At 37.1% G+C, this 16,860-nt stretch overlaps 5 protein-coding genes across 5 annotated transcripts; 1 reads left to right on the top strand and 4 right to left on the bottom strand.

The window, feature by feature from the left end:
• Positions 1 to 23: 23 nt before the first annotated feature.
• GCK72_003541 (uncharacterized protein) lies at positions 24 to 2,788 on the bottom strand (the record flags this gene model as incomplete). The annotated part of the gene is made up of 9 exons (XM_053724116.1): positions 24 to 111; positions 159 to 278; positions 323 to 558; positions 813 to 1,143; positions 1,191 to 1,339; positions 1,725 to 1,782; positions 1,836 to 2,129; positions 2,520 to 2,658; positions 2,707 to 2,788. The coding sequence occupies 9 exons, from the start codon at positions 2,786 to 2,788 to the stop codon at positions 24 to 26; spliced, it is 1,497 nt and encodes a 498-aa protein (XP_053592761.1).
• A 639-nt stretch (positions 2,789 to 3,427) lies between these two features.
• On the top strand, positions 3,428 to 4,120 carry GCK72_003540 (uncharacterized protein; the record flags this gene model as incomplete). Its single annotated transcript, XM_003107431.2, has 3 exons — positions 3,428 to 3,510; positions 3,558 to 3,759; positions 4,031 to 4,120. 3 exons carry the CDS (start codon positions 3,428 to 3,430, stop codon positions 4,118 to 4,120), a joined length of 375 nt encoding a protein of 124 aa, XP_003107479.1.
• A 318-nt stretch (positions 4,121 to 4,438) lies between these two features.
• Positions 4,439 to 7,720, bottom strand: GCK72_003539 (uncharacterized protein; the record flags this gene model as incomplete). The annotated part of the gene is made up of 9 exons (XM_003107439.2): positions 4,439 to 4,552; positions 5,100 to 5,403; positions 5,711 to 5,799; positions 5,853 to 6,005; positions 6,064 to 6,243; positions 6,569 to 6,769; positions 6,890 to 7,045; positions 7,469 to 7,612; positions 7,664 to 7,720. 9 exons carry the CDS (start codon positions 7,718 to 7,720, stop codon positions 4,439 to 4,441), a joined length of 1,398 nt encoding a protein of 465 aa, XP_003107487.2.
• A 6,207-nt stretch (positions 7,721 to 13,927) lies between these two features.
• On the bottom strand, positions 13,928 to 15,089 carry GCK72_003538 (uncharacterized protein; the record flags this gene model as incomplete). The annotated part of the gene is made up of 6 exons (XM_053724115.1): positions 13,928 to 13,979; positions 14,066 to 14,110; positions 14,631 to 14,704; positions 14,747 to 14,830; positions 14,878 to 14,934; positions 14,997 to 15,089. The coding sequence occupies 6 exons, from the start codon at positions 15,087 to 15,089 to the stop codon at positions 13,928 to 13,930; spliced, it is 405 nt and encodes a 134-aa protein (XP_053592760.1).
• Positions 15,090 to 15,227: 138 nt separating this feature from the next.
• Positions 15,228 to 16,726, bottom strand: GCK72_003537 (uncharacterized protein; the record flags this gene model as incomplete). The annotated part of the gene is made up of 5 exons (XM_003107386.2): positions 15,228 to 15,344; positions 15,753 to 15,947; positions 15,995 to 16,165; positions 16,216 to 16,363; positions 16,575 to 16,726. The coding sequence occupies 5 exons, from the start codon at positions 16,724 to 16,726 to the stop codon at positions 15,228 to 15,230; spliced, it is 783 nt and encodes a 260-aa protein (XP_003107434.2).
• Between the last annotated feature and the right edge of the window lie 134 nt (positions 16,727 to 16,860).

Genomic DNA, 16,860 nt, shown 5'->3' with positions numbered 1-16,860 from the left:
AAATGACAAAAATTCAGCAATAATTAACCGGAGAATGGGTCGCCGGATGAGGGACGAATGTTGAGCTGTAGTGGTGGCAGGCTTTGCGTTGAGTCATGTGTCGCCCGAGTTCTGAAAGCATTTCAAATAGAAATGTTCTATAAATTGATACTTACTACCTGTTAGGAGGGCTTCCGAACACATTCTGTCGATTTTGAGTGTGATATGGACTGCCCATTTGGCTTACTGTTTCTCCGAATGTTGGGAATTCGGTGGGATCTTTTGGCGGCGTGGAGTGTCTGAAATTATGAGTGAAATCACAGTTTTCCACATTTTTCCTTACTTTCTCGGCGTGCTCATCGGTGACAACGCAGCAGCACCTGCCGACGGGAAAGAACTACTAATCGGTCCATTAAAGCTAGATTTCGCGGAAATTGGAGGTGTAATTTGGGAGGATTGAACGACTGGATGACCTTGAGTAGCTTTTCGGAGCAATTCGGATCCTCGATCGAAACATGCACGGACTAGTTGTTGGAGACCTTGATGGAGGGAATATTCGAGGAGGACGGCACCGACACCCTATAAAAATGGAATATTTGGACCGAAAACTTCGAAAAACTGTCAAAAAATGACGAATTTTGAAAAATTGCAGATTTATTGAGGCTAAGGGAATTTCGTAGTTTGTAGTCATTTAGCCTCAGCAGACCGCAGGGAATTTTGCTGAGGCTAACTGACTACAAACTATGAAATGAAGTTAGCCTCAGTAAAACTTAACGAGCTTGTATCTTCGCTGTTTTTCAACAGATTTTTATGATTTTTGGCTCAAAACTAACCGCATAAAGCGCCCAGAATCCCTCGGTCTCCAACACTTTTTTCACACAATCAAAGAAACCGGAGTACTTGACACTCATAGACACAGCCGACAAGCCCGTATCCATATTATCGATTAAAGATCGTGTTCCCTGAATATACATTCGATAGAGAATGGTTTCAAATGGATAAAGTATCAAATCGGTTAACACCATCGATGATGTTTGAGCGAACATTTGAGGGAGGAAGTCGTGATACGTCGTTTTTTCGGACGGTGATTTCCGGTTGACATATCGCTGAGCCATACGGAAGAATTGGTTGTACAAGGCGGTTTGGAGCATATAGTGACCAACTCTGCAAGAGAAAATTTCAAATTTTAGTCGAAAGAATAAGCTACATACTGAAATCCAGCAGTCGGAATTGCCAAATGAATAATTGAGAACTTCCGTGAGGCTCCAGTGCCCGACGACACAAAATATCTCATTCGATCTACTCCTTTTACAAGAACATCAAGGATTTTGTTGTCTTCACCTCCGATTCCAGATTCACTCTGAAAAATGACTAATTTTAAGTGAAATTTCAGGAAAAATAGGAAAAATCGCGAAAATCCAGTGACTTAAACTTTGCTGAGGTTAACTCAGTTTTGTAGTTTGTAGTCTTAGCCTCAGTAAAAGTTAAAAGTCACCAGTTTTCGAATTATTTCGGATTTTCAAATAAATTTCTGGTAGATATCACAATATAAACTCCTCGGATCACATTTCGATCGAAAACATACTAAATTTCTTTGAAAAATAGCAAAAATAGTGCAATTTTAACTTTTGCTGAGGTTAACTCATTTTTGTAGTTTGTAGTCTTAGCCTCAGTAAAAGTCAAGAGAAAGCTATTCTCGCTGTTTTTCGACGGATTTTTCGATATTTTCGGTTTGTAGTACTCACCCTCACTGTCTCAATGAAAGAAGAGATATAAAATGGAGTCATTACCACTGAAGTCACTCTGAAAACCACGAATTTTATATTTGAGCATCAAAAAACTTCACAAAGTCCTACCCTTTCAACACAATATGTTTCCAATACTTCTCCGTACTTCCATTCATCACAAAAGTACGTGGAAGACCCAGCAAATCGCCTAAAACTATTTCCGTAACATTAGTGAGTCCCCAGAGGACACTAGAGCCCAGAGCTCCCTTCCAGAATGTCTGAACGCCTTCTTTTGCTACAGAATTGCAGATGACTGGGATTAGAGTGACAGGTGTCAGGTGGAGGGAACCAGCGTGTTGATGGACTTGACATTGTCGCCGGATCACAGAACACGGATGGGAAATCAGGGATTTCGTAATGACACTGAAAAAAATATGAATAAATCAGGTGAATACTGCGTATTTGACTTGGAAATTGTTTGAAACTAATGGAAATTTGGCAAAATTCTGTCAAAATCGCTGAAAACAGCATGATGAATGTTTGCTGAGGCTAACTGCATTCTGTAGTTTGTTAGTTGTTAGCCTCAGTAAGCATTACTGAGGCTAAGAGACTACGAACTACAAATAGAGTTAGTCTCAGCTAAATTTGACTTTTTTGTATCAGTTTTCTATGTTTTTTGTCAAAGTTGAAAAACAATTTGGAATAGTCAAGCTCCGCCCATTTTTGCTGTTTACAGTCCTTCTGGCTTCTGTTTTTTTTTAATATTGTCATTTGCAAAGCTTATATTTCGAATAAATCAAGATAATTGCATACTCTGAAAGCCCCAAAAGCGCTCCTGCCAATGGATCAGTTGTCCCCGATTTTCCAGGAGGCGGAGAATAATTTTGATAATTTTGCGGCTCTGAGAACCCGGAGGCAGTTGATGGTAGCTGATGGGATGATGATGAGAAATCTGAATCTTTTTCAACATTTTTCAATAAGAAAATTGATTTACAAATACCATTCTGATACTGAAAATCGTCCATATCATTGTTTGTGCCGTGAGGAAATGCCGACCGATTTCTGATGAATTGTGTGGGCATTTTTGTACTGAAATATATAAATTGATTAATTTTAAAGTTTATTGAAAATATTCATAGAAAACTAGAAGAACTTATGCCCAAAAAGCACCCGAATTTGCACCAGAAAATGGCGGAAAAATAAATTGAAAACGCCCGCAGACAATGCAAGCGCGCTCCATTGGACTCTCCATTTTTTGGTGAAATTCGATATTTTTCACAAAGTTTTTTGATGTTTCTACTTGTTTTTCAACGGTTTTCAGTGTTGATTTATGTTTTAAAAAATAGTAGAAAACTTTTATTTCATTTAACTTTAAACCATATATCGTAAAATATGGATTTTCACCTAATTTGAGTTTGAAACAGGATTTTTTAGTTTTTTACTCATAACTTCGTCGAAAATAGGTATTTTTCTGTAGAGTATAGATAAAAAGATAGATAATTTTGTTATCTACATTTTGGATATTAGTTTAGACTTTTCTGACCCGGACAATTTTATTTTTATGGATCTTTCTGACATTCAGCTTGCTAGCCAACTCTCCATCACAAAAAATAGCGCAAAACGTAGAAAAACGCATAATTTTTTGTCAAACACCAAGTTTCTCTGATCTCTCGTTCATTTACTATTAACAATATTAACTTTCGATTTTTTTCAGCACAAAAATGCCGTCAACTGGAGCAGAATTGCTGAAAGTCAACGACACGTGTCAATCAAACAGGTGGTGGAAGACGAAACAGGATAAGAAGTGAGTTTTCGAGCTCCCAATTTTCCTCAAAATATCGATTTTTCAAGACACTCAACAATCAAAAAAGTGAAGACACTGAAGACGTCATGGGACAAAAAAATGGAGGTGAAAGCGAAGAAAGAGATGGTAAAAGCGATTCAAGACAACATTCGTGACCGAAAAGTACAGGAGAGACAGGAGAAGAAGGAGAGAAAAGAGGAACAGGAGAAAAGACGATTGGAGAATGAGAGAAAATCCGAAATTGTGCAGGTAAATGAGCAAAAATTTAACGAATTTACAGAATTTTCATTCAAAAATCGAGAAAATTTATCGAAATTTGACGAAATTACAAGGATTTTGAGTTTTACTGAGGCTAAGAAAGTTGTATAGTTTGTAGTCAGTTAGCCTCAGTAAATATTACTGAGGGGTTAGCAACTACAAACCACAAAAAAGTTAGCCTCAGTAGATGCTCATTTTTGATTTCAGGGGTTTTCCTGTGATTTTTCATCGTTTCTCCATTAAACTAATTCATTCTTTCCAGAAAATCACCAAGATCCACAAGCTGAAAAAGACAAAGAAACGTCAACTCCGCTCGATTCAAATGCGTGACACCACTCAAGTCTCCAAATGATTCCATCGCCACGTGGCTCTTTTTAAAACTGTTGATTTTTGAAAATTCCATTGTTATTGTTGTCTTCCTGAATTGTTTCAAATCTCGTTCTCGTCTTTTTCTTTAAATTTTTTATTGAAAACATGTCAAATTATTGCGAAAATTTAGAGGGGACTTATAGCTTCAACTACTCATATTCTTGGGTGCAAATTATTAGAATTTTGAAAAAAGGTGAGAAAAATAAATTAAAAATAAGTGAATGGTAAGTTTGGGTGTGAGTGAAAATGATCTAGCTCTCGAGACGAAAGAATTATGAAAAAAAAACAAAAATCCCTAAAATTATCCACCGGCCACCGAGTCGTAGTTGCTTCTCTTCAGCTTCTTGTGCAATTCGAACTTCCAGACTATTCCGGAGCCGAGGATACAGATGATGATGAGAACGAACACGGTGATCTAGAAAAATGGAGAAATTTTGGTCGCGAAAACGCGCTCCGTCGCACAACGGTTGGCTGAGCGCCAAATTAGAATTTGGCCCCGCGTCATAAATTTTTTCGTTTATTTCTCGTATTTTTGAGGCAAAACAATATAAACCGCGTCGCGCACGCAACGCGATTCGGAAAAATTCATATTTATTGATTTTTAGTTCAAAACGAATTTACTTCATTTTTTTCTAAGATTTTTTCATTAATTTTTCATTAAAATTTAGATTTTGAATGGAACTCTGTAATTTCATGAAATTATAAAAAAATTAAAAATTGAAGAAAAACCAAAGTTAGAGGTTTTGCTGAGGCTAACTCGTTCTTGTAGTTTGTAGTCGTTAGCCTCAACAAACCGAAGTGTAGTTTGCTGAGACTAACTGACTACAAACTACAATACTAAGTTAGCCTCAGTAAAACTTGAAATGCTTGTAACTTCGTTGTTTTTCAACAGATTTTCTTAATTTTTGGCTCAAATTGAAGGTAAAAAGGTGAATTTTTTTTTATTTGCTTACAAAACCTACCATAGTGGTGTTAGAATCATCAGGAATTGGTGGTTGTGTCGGTTTCTGGAATATGAATGACTTCTTCGTGGCAGTCTCCTCTTTCTCTTTCTCCTCTTCCTCTTCGATTTCTTCTTCTTTTTCCTCTTCTTCCTCTTTGATTTCCTCTTTTTCCTTCTCTTTTTCCTCTGATTTTTGTCTATCTTTCGGTGATTTTCCATTCGATTTTCCTTTCGTTTTCTCTATTTTTTCCTCTTCTTCCTCTTCTTCTTCCTCATTATCATATTCCACTTCCATTTGTTTCGCCTTCGATTTTTGAGATTTTCTAAAAAAAAAATTTCGTTTGAAAATTTGTGGAATTGATGCATCGGTTTATAATATTGCCAATTTTCAAAATCTAAAAACGCGTCAGAGGCTCACCAGACTTCAAATTGAAAAAAAACTCAATCAGAAGCTGAAAAATGAGCCAAAATCGCCCCAGATTCTCCAAAATCCCGTTTATTCTAAAATCGCGTCAACGACACCACAGACAGCAAAATTTCTAGTTTTTACTGAAATTCAAGTACCTCTGTGTGTCTGTTTGTCCGTTAACAAGAAACGCGCCAACGACACCCCAGCCTGTGAGAACTCACCCTGAGGATCCTTTAGAAGGCTTCGAATTCTTGGATTCTGGAATCTGTTTCGACGCCAATGCTCTTCCAACAGCACTCCTGTCGGACGTCTAAAAGATTTGTAGTTTGTAGTCTTTGTAGTTTTTGTAGTTTGTAGTCTCACCTTAAAACACGTTTTCACTTCCAAATTTTCGGAACGAAACACGGCACATCCAGTGGGATCCAACTCCTCTGGAAGTGGGTCCTCTCCGGTGAATGAAGCACATCCGAGGGTACGGTACGACGACATTATTCCGAGTTTTGATTTGATGGTTGCCTGGAAGAAGAAAGCGTGCTCTAATGAGAATCTTGTTAGTCCAGTAGAGCGCACTCACCGTAAAACAGTACTCTCCAGTGCATGAGATATTCTTTGATTTCGTGGTTGTTCCCATTGTTGTCACCTCTACGAATGCAGTACATTTCTCCTTCTCGGGTACTGTAGGTGTTGGCTTCTCACTGTTACAGTAATCCGTACCACAGATACATGACTCGACTCCAAGAAGAGAGGCGGCGTCCTGGAAAAAGAGCAGAAGTTTGAGAATTTTCTAAGTTTTGTAATGAAAAATTCATCTCGTTACCTTTATTTTGAGCCAAAAATCATGAAAATCTGTTGAAACACAACGAAGATACAAGCTCTTTAAGTTTTACTGAGGCTAACAGAATTTTGTAGTTTGTAGTCAGTTAGCCTCAGCAACAATTCTAAGCTTACTGAGGCTAAATAACAACAACTACGAACTACAAAAGTGAGTTAGCCTCAGTAAAAACTGAAACGTTTCTAACTCGGTGAGTTTTCGCCGGATTTTCACATTTTTTGTCTCAAAGTCTTCCTAATCCTCCTACCTTTGCTACAGTATGATGCATGGCTCCGGTAATGGGCGGTGCCATACACGATCCGATAGCTCTTCGTTCGATGAGTGGAACCGACGCATTCGTGCATCCCTTCTCGACTTGTTTTGTCACGTGATTAATCACGTACGTGCAGAGCTCTCCAATACACGTTTTGTCGTTCCGACAATGCGCTCCATCGCACACACATTGGACCTGTAAGATAAATGTGTTGCTCAGTGTAGAAAACTATTTTGTCATTGTAAGATGGTCAGTGTAACTTTTTTGGTCACTGTGTTTTCAAGAATCCTGATTGCGCTCTACCGCTCCACCTACCAACTCAACATCCTCTCTTTCGACTTTTCGTAGTCTTCCACGTGTATTACACAAATCTTTTCCATTGCAGAAACACGTGAACGGCTCCTCGGAATCCTCTGCATACTCACAGTGGTCACGGATGTCTTTCGCCAACATTGATCCATTCACACAACCCTAGAAAAAGTTAATTGGTGAGGTTTAGATAGACTACAAACTACAAAAGTGGTTTACTCTCAGTAAATAATCGAAAGTTTTAACTTTACGAGTTATTAACGCATTTTTGTGATTTTAATTGTAATGTGCAGAATCTTACCCAGTTAAAAAAAACCAGTTAATTTCAAAAATTTTACATCTAAAATCATAAAAATTGGTTGAAAACAGACAAAGTTACAAGAATTTCAAATTTCACTGAGGCTAACTCATTTTTGTAGTTTGTAGTCGCTTAGCCTCAACAAACTTCACTGAGGCTAAGCGACTATGAACTACAATACTCAGTTAGCCTCAGTAAAACTGAAAATCAACGTAACTTTGTCAGTTTCCACCCGATTCTTTTCAAATTTCTTCCTAAATTTGTAGTTTGTAGTCTCTCCCACGTACCTTCACAACTTCCGACTCTCCCCACCGCGCGGATCCCCACCGGGGTGCATATTGTGACACCATACAGTAGTCTCCTTTACAGAAAGAACCCATACAATCCATTCCGACACAATCGTGACATTTCACCGCTTCTGAGATGGTGATCTGAAAAGTGCGCTCTATTGAGAATGTTTTCAGTTGAGCGCGTTTGCTAACCTGAGCGATGAATAGTAGTAAGATGGAATGGTTTAATCGCCACTTTGTTTTTGGCATTGTTGTCAGATCTTTCACGTTTTTTGGTGGTTCTGAAAAGATTTATAGGTTACGTGAATAAGAAGGGTTACGGTAGAATGAAAGAGTACGGTAAAAAAATTATCACTGGAGCGCGATTGCTTCAATTTTAAAAAATAAAATAAATTTGGTCATTGTAACCAACTACACTGACAAAAATATTGGTCAGTGGAGCGAACTTGCTGAGGGTTACTGTAGCTGACGTGTGCTGTCACATAGGTGATAAACAAGAACTATTAGAGCATTAAGAAAATTCTGTCATGCTGAAAAAAAAATTTCTGAAATTTTAGAAAACTTTTTAATGCTAATTAGAAAATGTGCACACGTGATTCAGAGGGTTTTCCAAAATATAGAAGAAAAAGTTTTTGAAAATTTTGAAAACTTGAAAGAAAAAACCAAACCTATAATTTTCTGAGGGAAATTCAGAGGTCTCTAAACTTACCCTTCACCTTAATTTCAAAAAATTTTGTAGTTTGTAGTTTGATGAGTTTTGCGTTCTTCCAAAAAAAAAGTTGCACCTTGACCTCTTAGCGTGAGAAAGTTAGTAATAATATGCAATGTACTCATGAATAATCGGTTTTTCTGGTTTCTGTAGTTTGTAGTTTGTAGTGTTTAAGCCTCAACAAACCAAGAGTCTCAGAATCAATACAAAACCAGCTGAAAGTGTTTTCGTAGTTTGTATTCTGTTAGCCGCAACAACACGTTCAGAAATAGTTTCGAAAAAAAATTTGGAACAAATTTTGACTTTTTTCAAAATATGTCAATATGGGGCTCAAAACTTTGGAAATGATCTGCTGATTGTGAATATTTTTTTTTGTTTTTCTTTATGTGTCCTAGAAAACCATATATGAGAATTCTAGGCCACACGGTTTTGCGATTTTCACCGGTTCTTATAGATTTTTTCCTCAGAAAATTAAAAGAAAAAGTTAGTTTTTGGATCTTGGCTGGTGTCTAATAAAGTACCCAAAACTCCTAGAATAAGCGCAGAATTCCAGGAAACCCTTTTTTTCTTAGAATCAATCAAGAGAATGAGCAACGATATATGAAACTAAAAAAAATTGTAATTTTCTCAATATTCTCAGAAAATTATAGGTTTTTTTTTCTGAGTTTTCAAAATATTTTCAAAAACTTTTCCCTAGCCTAATAACACACACATAAATCTATTCTTCTGGGTGCACATTTTCTAATTAGTTTGAAAAAGTTTTCAAAAAAATCAGAACATTCTTTCAGCTTGACCGAATTTTCTTAATGCTCTAATAGTTCTTGTTTATCACCTATGTAACAACACAAGTCAGCTACAGTAACCCTCAGCAAGTACGCTCGACTGACCAATATTTTTGTCAGTGTAGTTGGTCAGTGTAAATACCTGAGTACAGTGACCAAATTTCGAATATTTTTTGAAAATTGAAACAATCGCGCTCCAGTTGTGATGACTGACTTTAATAAGGGTGCTGTAGGTTTAATGAAGTATGACAATGACAAAACATTATAAAAAGTACGTTCAATCAAATCATAATAGTAACAATAATTGGAGCTCAAGAGATTTGTAGTTCTAATGATGATAATGAGCAATGACTAGACCAAGAATCTCAAAATATTTTGCTCACAAATTCCAGCTGACTAGAATTAGAAATCCCCAAACGGTCAAAAATTTTAAGTCAGAAATTTGCAGAGTCGGAATCATCGTGGAGAAGGTGACGTAGCACACACACATTTTTTGAGTCATAAAAAAACGGAGAGTTGTATAGCCCGGCGGAGCTGAGGGCAAAAAGCAATGTCTTCTCTCTCTTCTTTTCTCGGGAGAAAGAAGAAAAAAGAAGAAGAAGGCGTTGGGGGAGCCTACATCGATTCCCCCTCGACGTCGGCTAACGGACGCGGAGGGAGACGAAGAAGGAAAACGAAGAAAAAAAAAGAAGAAGACGTGAGTGAGCAAAAAAAAGTGTATGTGGCTCCAGGAGTATACATACACAAGCGTTGGAGGGAGAAGTGCACCCCCTGCTTCCCGCCCGTTGGACGATTATGGAAAAACGAGAAAATGGGAGTGCTTTAGCAAGGGAAAGGAGGGGGGAAGACTATAGGGTTTCATCATTTTACGGGGGGGGAGCCCCTTTTATTTGGGAGGAGGAGTTATAGACTTGAAGAGAGGGAAAGGGGGACAGGAGTTGTCGGGGATTATGATGAGAATAGGAATCAGGGTACTTAGCATTAATCTTTGAGATCGGCTGATATCGTCTGGTGCGCCTTAGGCGCGTTGTTAAGATCGGTTGAGATAGCAAACCTGATGCGCCTTCGGCGCGTTTTAATGGAGACTACAAAATCTAAAAATCTAAACGACAAAAAGTTCAAAATGTGGGCCTAGATCCGTTTAGTTTGCTATCTGGGGCGCCTTCGACGCAACAATGTCTTACAATTAGACAAGTTCTTCAGCAAATAGGGGAGCCTTTAGTCGGACACGGGGGAGGGGGGAGGAGCTGTCGGGGATTATGATGAATTGGGAGAATTGGAATCAGGGTACAAACGGGAATTAGAGGATTTTAGTTTAGACACTTCTAAGGGAGATTCTACAAAATTGCAAAAATCGTAAGAGCTACCCTATTTTTAAAGTTTTTGGTGAAATCGTTTGGAATCGTGAAATACATCAAAATTCTAACATTTATGTGTTCAGCATGTCTTATTTTAGCCAAATTTTAACAATTAACAAGATTTCGAGAAAAATCACTTTTGGTCACTGTAACTTTTGTCAGTGTAACTTTTTGTCAGTGTAACTTTTGTCAGTGTAAGTTCCGACTACCATTTTCGGATAAATTCGCTGACAATGTTTGTAAATTTTTGCATATTCTTAATAAGCATGTCTTAGTTATCGTTTCAATCAATTTTACTACTTGTCATCTAGGCCGTAAAATGCAAAAATTTAGCCCATTTGGTTCATCCGCGGTCGCGGTCAACCGTGCTATAGCCTTGCATGTCACTAAAAACATTAATATAATCGAGAACACTCTTGGTAGAACGTTTAGTAGGATCTAGAATACGCAATGCTTGATAAGCTTGAGGATTAGGGCAGCGTCTACGACCCGCAGCAAAAAGTCTGCAAAAAATTAACCAGGAGTTTCCGCTGTTTTTTCCAGCCTAGTAGATTTGACAAAAAGTTTTGTAATGTAGTTAAAATATATTTATTGTGGTCAGTACTCAAGTTTTGAATAAGTTGAACTCACAGAAAGATTCAAAGAAAATGATGAATGTTTAGTCAGTTTATTTTAAACCAAACACCAACTAAACCCGATCGAAGAGAACAGAGGAGCGGAGGGAAGATGTTGGTTGATTGATGACACTGAGCATAAGAGGGAAAAGAGAATAGATGGAAATGGGATTCAAATATGGAAGTTTTATACTCTTACAGACAGCTCGATTGTCCTGATTAATCAGAAGCTGAAAATCTTCATAACTTCGAGATTTTCTAAATCTGAGCGGACTACTTTAGTTTGTAGTCAGGGTTTCCCGTTTTTGTTCATGCAGTGCAGGCGGTAGGAGGAAGACAATAAGAGAACTGGGAGAAGGAGAAGTTATGAAAAAAAGAAAAAAGGAGCAAAGAAAAAAAAAGTAGAAGGGGTTGAGATGAGACGGAACGATAGCCTTGGAATGATGTCATCTTGTTTTGAACTTTGAGTGGAGAGCAAAAGTTTTGATTGGTTTTTTGCAGACTTGTCAAACATCTGGCTGGACTCGGTCGACCCGGATTCAGAAAAGTGTAATAATTTTTCAACGAAATTTTCTGAAAATGTTCGAAAGACATTACACATTTCAAGACTCACGATTTTCAAGGTTCCGGATTAACATTTGGAAATGTACATCAGTTTTCTTCAATGCAATTTAATTCTAAATTTTGACATCCTCTTATTAGCACGACACGCTTCTTACAACCGCACTATACCGAAACCGAAGAAAAAGAGAAAACAGAACCGAGCTTTACTCTTTCTGACGCCTACATATATAGCCACTATAAGGAAATAAAACCTAAAAACTTCTGTGACGAGTGTTTTCCGGTACATATCCTTTTCTAGCTCGCGTGATAACTAACTGAGAACCTACATGAACCAATGACAAACATCTAGTTCTTATCACCTGAAATCCTATAATTTCTTCTTATTCAAGAGAGGGGACATGTTAATCACATAAACATTGACACACACACAGTAGTACCCCCAGGTGTTTTCAGGTTTAGTCATAAAGTGTCTCATATGAGTGTTTAGTAGGAGATCTTACATTCCAGGACAGCTTAGTAGAAACGAGATTTCATCCTGTCAATAAAATTATAATTTTTCATCCCGAAAGACTTTTTAGAACAGGGACGAATAGAAGCTGAAATGGATTAAAACCACCATGCTGCAAAAGCGCCAGAGGCGCCCCAGTCTGCTTTCATGGTGAACCAAGGCCGAGCTCATACTCACGTCATTCCCCTAATCTCATCTTACAAAAGCGCCAACGACGCGCCAGATCTGACATTCTTGCTCGGTAATGAGTATAAATAACGCGAAAGTTTATCTCAGTATCGGATTCACTCTATTATCTAATCGAAAATAGCATCATCATGTCTCAAAAGTAAGCGTGACCTAAAGTCTCCAAATTCCTCAAAGGCCATGTGGGCGTGGTCTGAACTCTAACCGTCTGAAACATTCCGATAGTGGGCGTGGCTCGAAAACCTATTTAATTTCAAAAAAGGTCAAACAGATTCGTTCTAAACAAAAGTGGGAGTGGCCTAAACCCATTCTCTTTCCCTTGTTCTTCAAGTGGTCTCATTTGTCAAATATTTGCAACCGGATCCACGATTTATTGCCGTTTTTGGTGTCTAAATTGGGGAAGGATTTCCCCCCGACGAAATTCAAAAAAATAGTACGTCAAAAATCAAGAAGTGACACCATTCTAACGGGGGATCCATCGAATCTAAGAAGATCTAAAGGATAACAAAATTATTCATTTAAGCAAATTGTTATGTGCGCAAAAAGACGAAAGAAATCCTTCTCTTTTTCCTAATCGGTGTACGAAAAAAGAGAAGAGGAGAAAATGTTTAACTTCCTGTCCGCCCGTCGTATTAAATTATGCACATGTCAAATTAGCGGCTGGCGCGCCATTGGCGCGGTGTACATATCTATGTATTACCTATTTCAGATTGGCCAATCGAAGACTGGATGAGGTTTCATAATGAGGTTAGGGGAATGACGTGAGTATGAACTTGGATTTGTTTCACCCTAAAAGCAGACTGGGGCGCCTTCGACGCGTTTGCAGTATGAGACGGCATTGAAGAACTTGATGACATTGAATCTTTGAGATTCGAGATAGCAAGACTGGAGTGCTTTCGGCGCGTTTTAATGGAGACTACAAACTACAAAATCAATAGTCCCGATTCCAAAAAAATTGCAAAATTTATAATATTCTTGTAGATCAAATCTCGATCTTCATTTTTCTAGTTGACAACTTTTTGATTGCTCCGCCCACTTTTTAGATATAGTATCTCTTGTATCTCAAAAGTGGGCGGAGCTATCAAAAAGTTGTCAACTAGAAAAATGAAGATCGAGATTTGATCTACCGGAAAATATAGTGGAAACTGTGACGGGATCTCAAAATGTCTCAAAATTTTCAACTTTTCAAAAATTTTCAACTCTTATGAAACTGTTTGCATTATTCCAGTTTTAATCACATTGTTAGCTTGAGTCTTCCAGACTACAAACTACAAAACCTTCTCATCTATTATGAGTGTTTTTCTTCTGACTAACCTACTTCTTTATGTTTGTTTTCCATTATTTTCCTCCCTTATTTTTTATCCGTCATCTATGTTTTTTTCTGTCCAAAAAAGGAAAAAAAGGAAGGAATTGAGAGATTCTTCTCATATATATGAGGGAAGACGGGACATGCTACTAGAAAAAAAAATCTGAAGATTATATTTCAAGAATGACGAGGGACTGGAAAAATCTACTTGAAAAAAGAGCGGCTTAGAAAGGCGGGGACTACAAACTACAACATTTTTTTGTCAGTGTGAATTGGTCAGTGTTACTTACTTGGTCAGTGTAAGTAAGTTACACTAACCAATTCACACTGACCAAACTTTGCAATTTTTTGTAGTCTGTGTAGTTTCTGTAGTTTGAAGTCTTTACTAAACAAAGAAGTTTTTCTTATAAAATAAACATTTTTTTAAAATCAATCTTCCTTCGGTGCTGCATCAATAGACGCCTCGAATTCCTCGTATTTTCTGAAAAATTTTCTTTTCGAAAATTTGATTTTTTTTTATTGAATGGTGGACTAGTTTGGTATTCTAGGCCACCAGAAATAACCTACCTCCTCACTTCCAGACGTAAATCCTCATCAACATCGTGATAGCCACTGGAAAAAGGAAAATGTTTCCATTTTTCCAGAAAGAAAAAAACTATTTGACTTTTGACCTACCGATATCTTCCAGTAGAAAACGAGAACAACCGAATGACCAAAAAGAGGCCGATCGTGTAAATAACAACAGGAATTATTTGGAATAGGCTTAGAAGTTCTTGAAGTGTTGGCTCTTCTCGAGATTTGAATTCATTTATTGAAATTCTGAATCGGATTTTTTCCAAAAAATTCATTAAATTTCCCAAATTTTGAGCTAAAAATCACGAAAATCCGTTCAAAATTCATGAAATTACGGTAGTTCCAAGGTTTACTGAGGCTAACTCAAAAAATGTAGTTTGTAGTCAGTTAGCCTCAGTAAAGTTTGTTGAGGTTAACAGACTACAAACTACAAAAAGCAATTAGCCTCAACAAAAACAAAAATCCTTCAAACTTTGTTATATTTCAATGAATTTTCGCGATTATTTAAGTCAAAATGCCCCAAATTTCTGTAGTTTGTAGTCTGCTAAGCCTCACTCACATAAATCTAGCAATAGTCACCGCCAAAATCAACGAAACTCGACAACCGAAAAATATGATAGCTGTGGGGTTGTCCTGTAATTTATCGATCACAAATTTCCAGATGTTTTGACCTACACAAATCGCAAAAAATCCAGAAACCATTGTAATCAGTGAGGCCCCGTGAAAAATCGCCCATATCTGATCAGGGACATCACGGTACTGAAACGAGGGGATTGCAACGTGGTGAGCAACAAAAAAAAACTCACAAAAATCACAAAAAGTTCGAAAAATAGGGAGAATAGAGTGAGGGTTAGATCTAGAATCTGAAATTTTTAAAGGTTTTTCGAAAAAAAATTAACTTCACTTAAAAAATCCGAAAAATTACCATGAAAATGAAGAATGCAATAATGACATGAGAGCAACAGAATACTGTGTAATAGACGCTATTCGGGGAGCCGAGCTCCACCAAATTGCGCATTTTACTGACTAGAAAATGGTTATTTTAATTTCAGTACAAGAAAAATGAGTAAAAAGTTACACGTGGCAGAATTTTGACTAAATGAAGTACACGTGAAGAATCAGAATATCACAAGAAAAAACTAAAGAAAAATGAATGTTAAGACTTTTTGAGTCCATAATTATTATCCGATAAAATTTGTCGCGTTAAATTATTGATGTGTCGGAAGCGATCGGGTCCCAGATGGATTCCACCGTACCAGCGAGTCACGACGACCTGAAAACTAGGGAAAAATTGAAGAAAATGACTGAAAATTGTTTAAAAATCGATTTAAGTGAGGCTAACAGACTTCAAACTATAAAAGTGAGTTAACCTCAGAAAAAATTGGGAAGATTGAAACTTTGCGAGTTTTTAATGTATTTTTATGATTTTAATTGTAAAATGTGCAGAATTTTTACCCCATTTTTGAAAAATAATTAATTTCACACATTTTACATTTAAAATCATAAAAAATCGGTTAGGTAATGAAAAGATCTTTTGTTTTTACTGAGGCTAATTGAGTATTGTAGTTTGTAGTCAGTTAGCCTCAACAAACCTCACTGAGGCTAACGAATTTATCTTTTTTTCTTTGCCTTTCAACGGATTTTCGCCCAAATGTCTGTTTGTTTTCCAGAAGAAACCCACCATAACATTATCCGCCTTCATTCGATCCATCAATTCCAACATTTTCGAACTGGCTCCGTGCTCTCCGTCATCCGCACAATCATGATAATGTATCAGTTTTCCATTAACTTCACCAGTATATCGATACGCTGTTATATTATGAGTCGCCCGGCAGATTTTCGAGTTTGACAAGAGAATTTGCATCACTCGATCGACCTGAAATCAATAAGAGATGTTTGTAGTTTGTAGTCAGCGTTGCTTACATCTTTTTTACTTCTAACAACTGCTAAATGTGCTTGAAATGCACTTTTTCGATCAGTGAACACTTCTCCATGCTGGATATTCATATCATCGATTTCTTCTGGAATCACTGAATTTGCCACGTCATCTGGTGAATCGGATTCCGAAGTTTCGAGTTCTTCTGGTGGCAAATCCTGAAAAAAATAAAAACGCGTTGAAGGTGCGCCAGTTTCCATTAACTAACTTGAATAAAATCTTGAATCAGTGAAATCCAATTGAAAATCACTGGAAATCCGATATTCTCCACGTAGATATCATTCAAATTATTGTGAAGAATCTCTTTTTGCTCTCGTCGCAAATATGGTCCACTCAGTTCGAATATTGGTGGTGATCTGCAAATTTTAAAATGAAAATGAACAAAAACGGTGAAAAATGGGCAAAGTTACGAGACTTTTAAGTTTTACTGAGGTTAACTGACTACAAACTACATTATCGAGTTAGCCTCAGTAAAGTTTGCTGAGGCTAACTCATTTTTCTAGTTTGTAGTCGTTAACCTCAGTAAAAAAGTCAAAATCACAATTTTTCAAATTAAAAAAATCTTACGTAGAAGGATAATCATCTGGCAATGTTATCGTCATGCTAATATTCCGATCGAATTCAAATATCAATTGTTTTTCCGTTGATTCCTCTAAAAGATCGGGGAAAATCGCGGCAATCGATTCAATTTCGGCTAGTCGTTGTTCAGAATCGGTCATTTTAATATTGTTTTATCTGTAATTTTTTATTCAATTTTAGATTAGCTTTATAAGAAAAAATTAGAATTAAAGATACAACAAATAACAATTTATTTCTAGACATGCAAATTTTCCGAAGCACGAGAAGTGCGCAA

The sequence above is a fragment of the Caenorhabditis remanei genome, chromosome I, assembly GCF_010183535.1.
Source record: "Caenorhabditis remanei strain PX506 chromosome I, whole genome shotgun sequence".
Classification (NCBI taxonomy): Eukaryota; Metazoa; Nematoda; class Chromadorea; order Rhabditida; family Rhabditidae; genus Caenorhabditis; species Caenorhabditis remanei.
The sequence above is the reverse complement of the archived record's forward strand: the minus strand, read 5'-3'. Positions and strand labels throughout refer to the sequence as shown.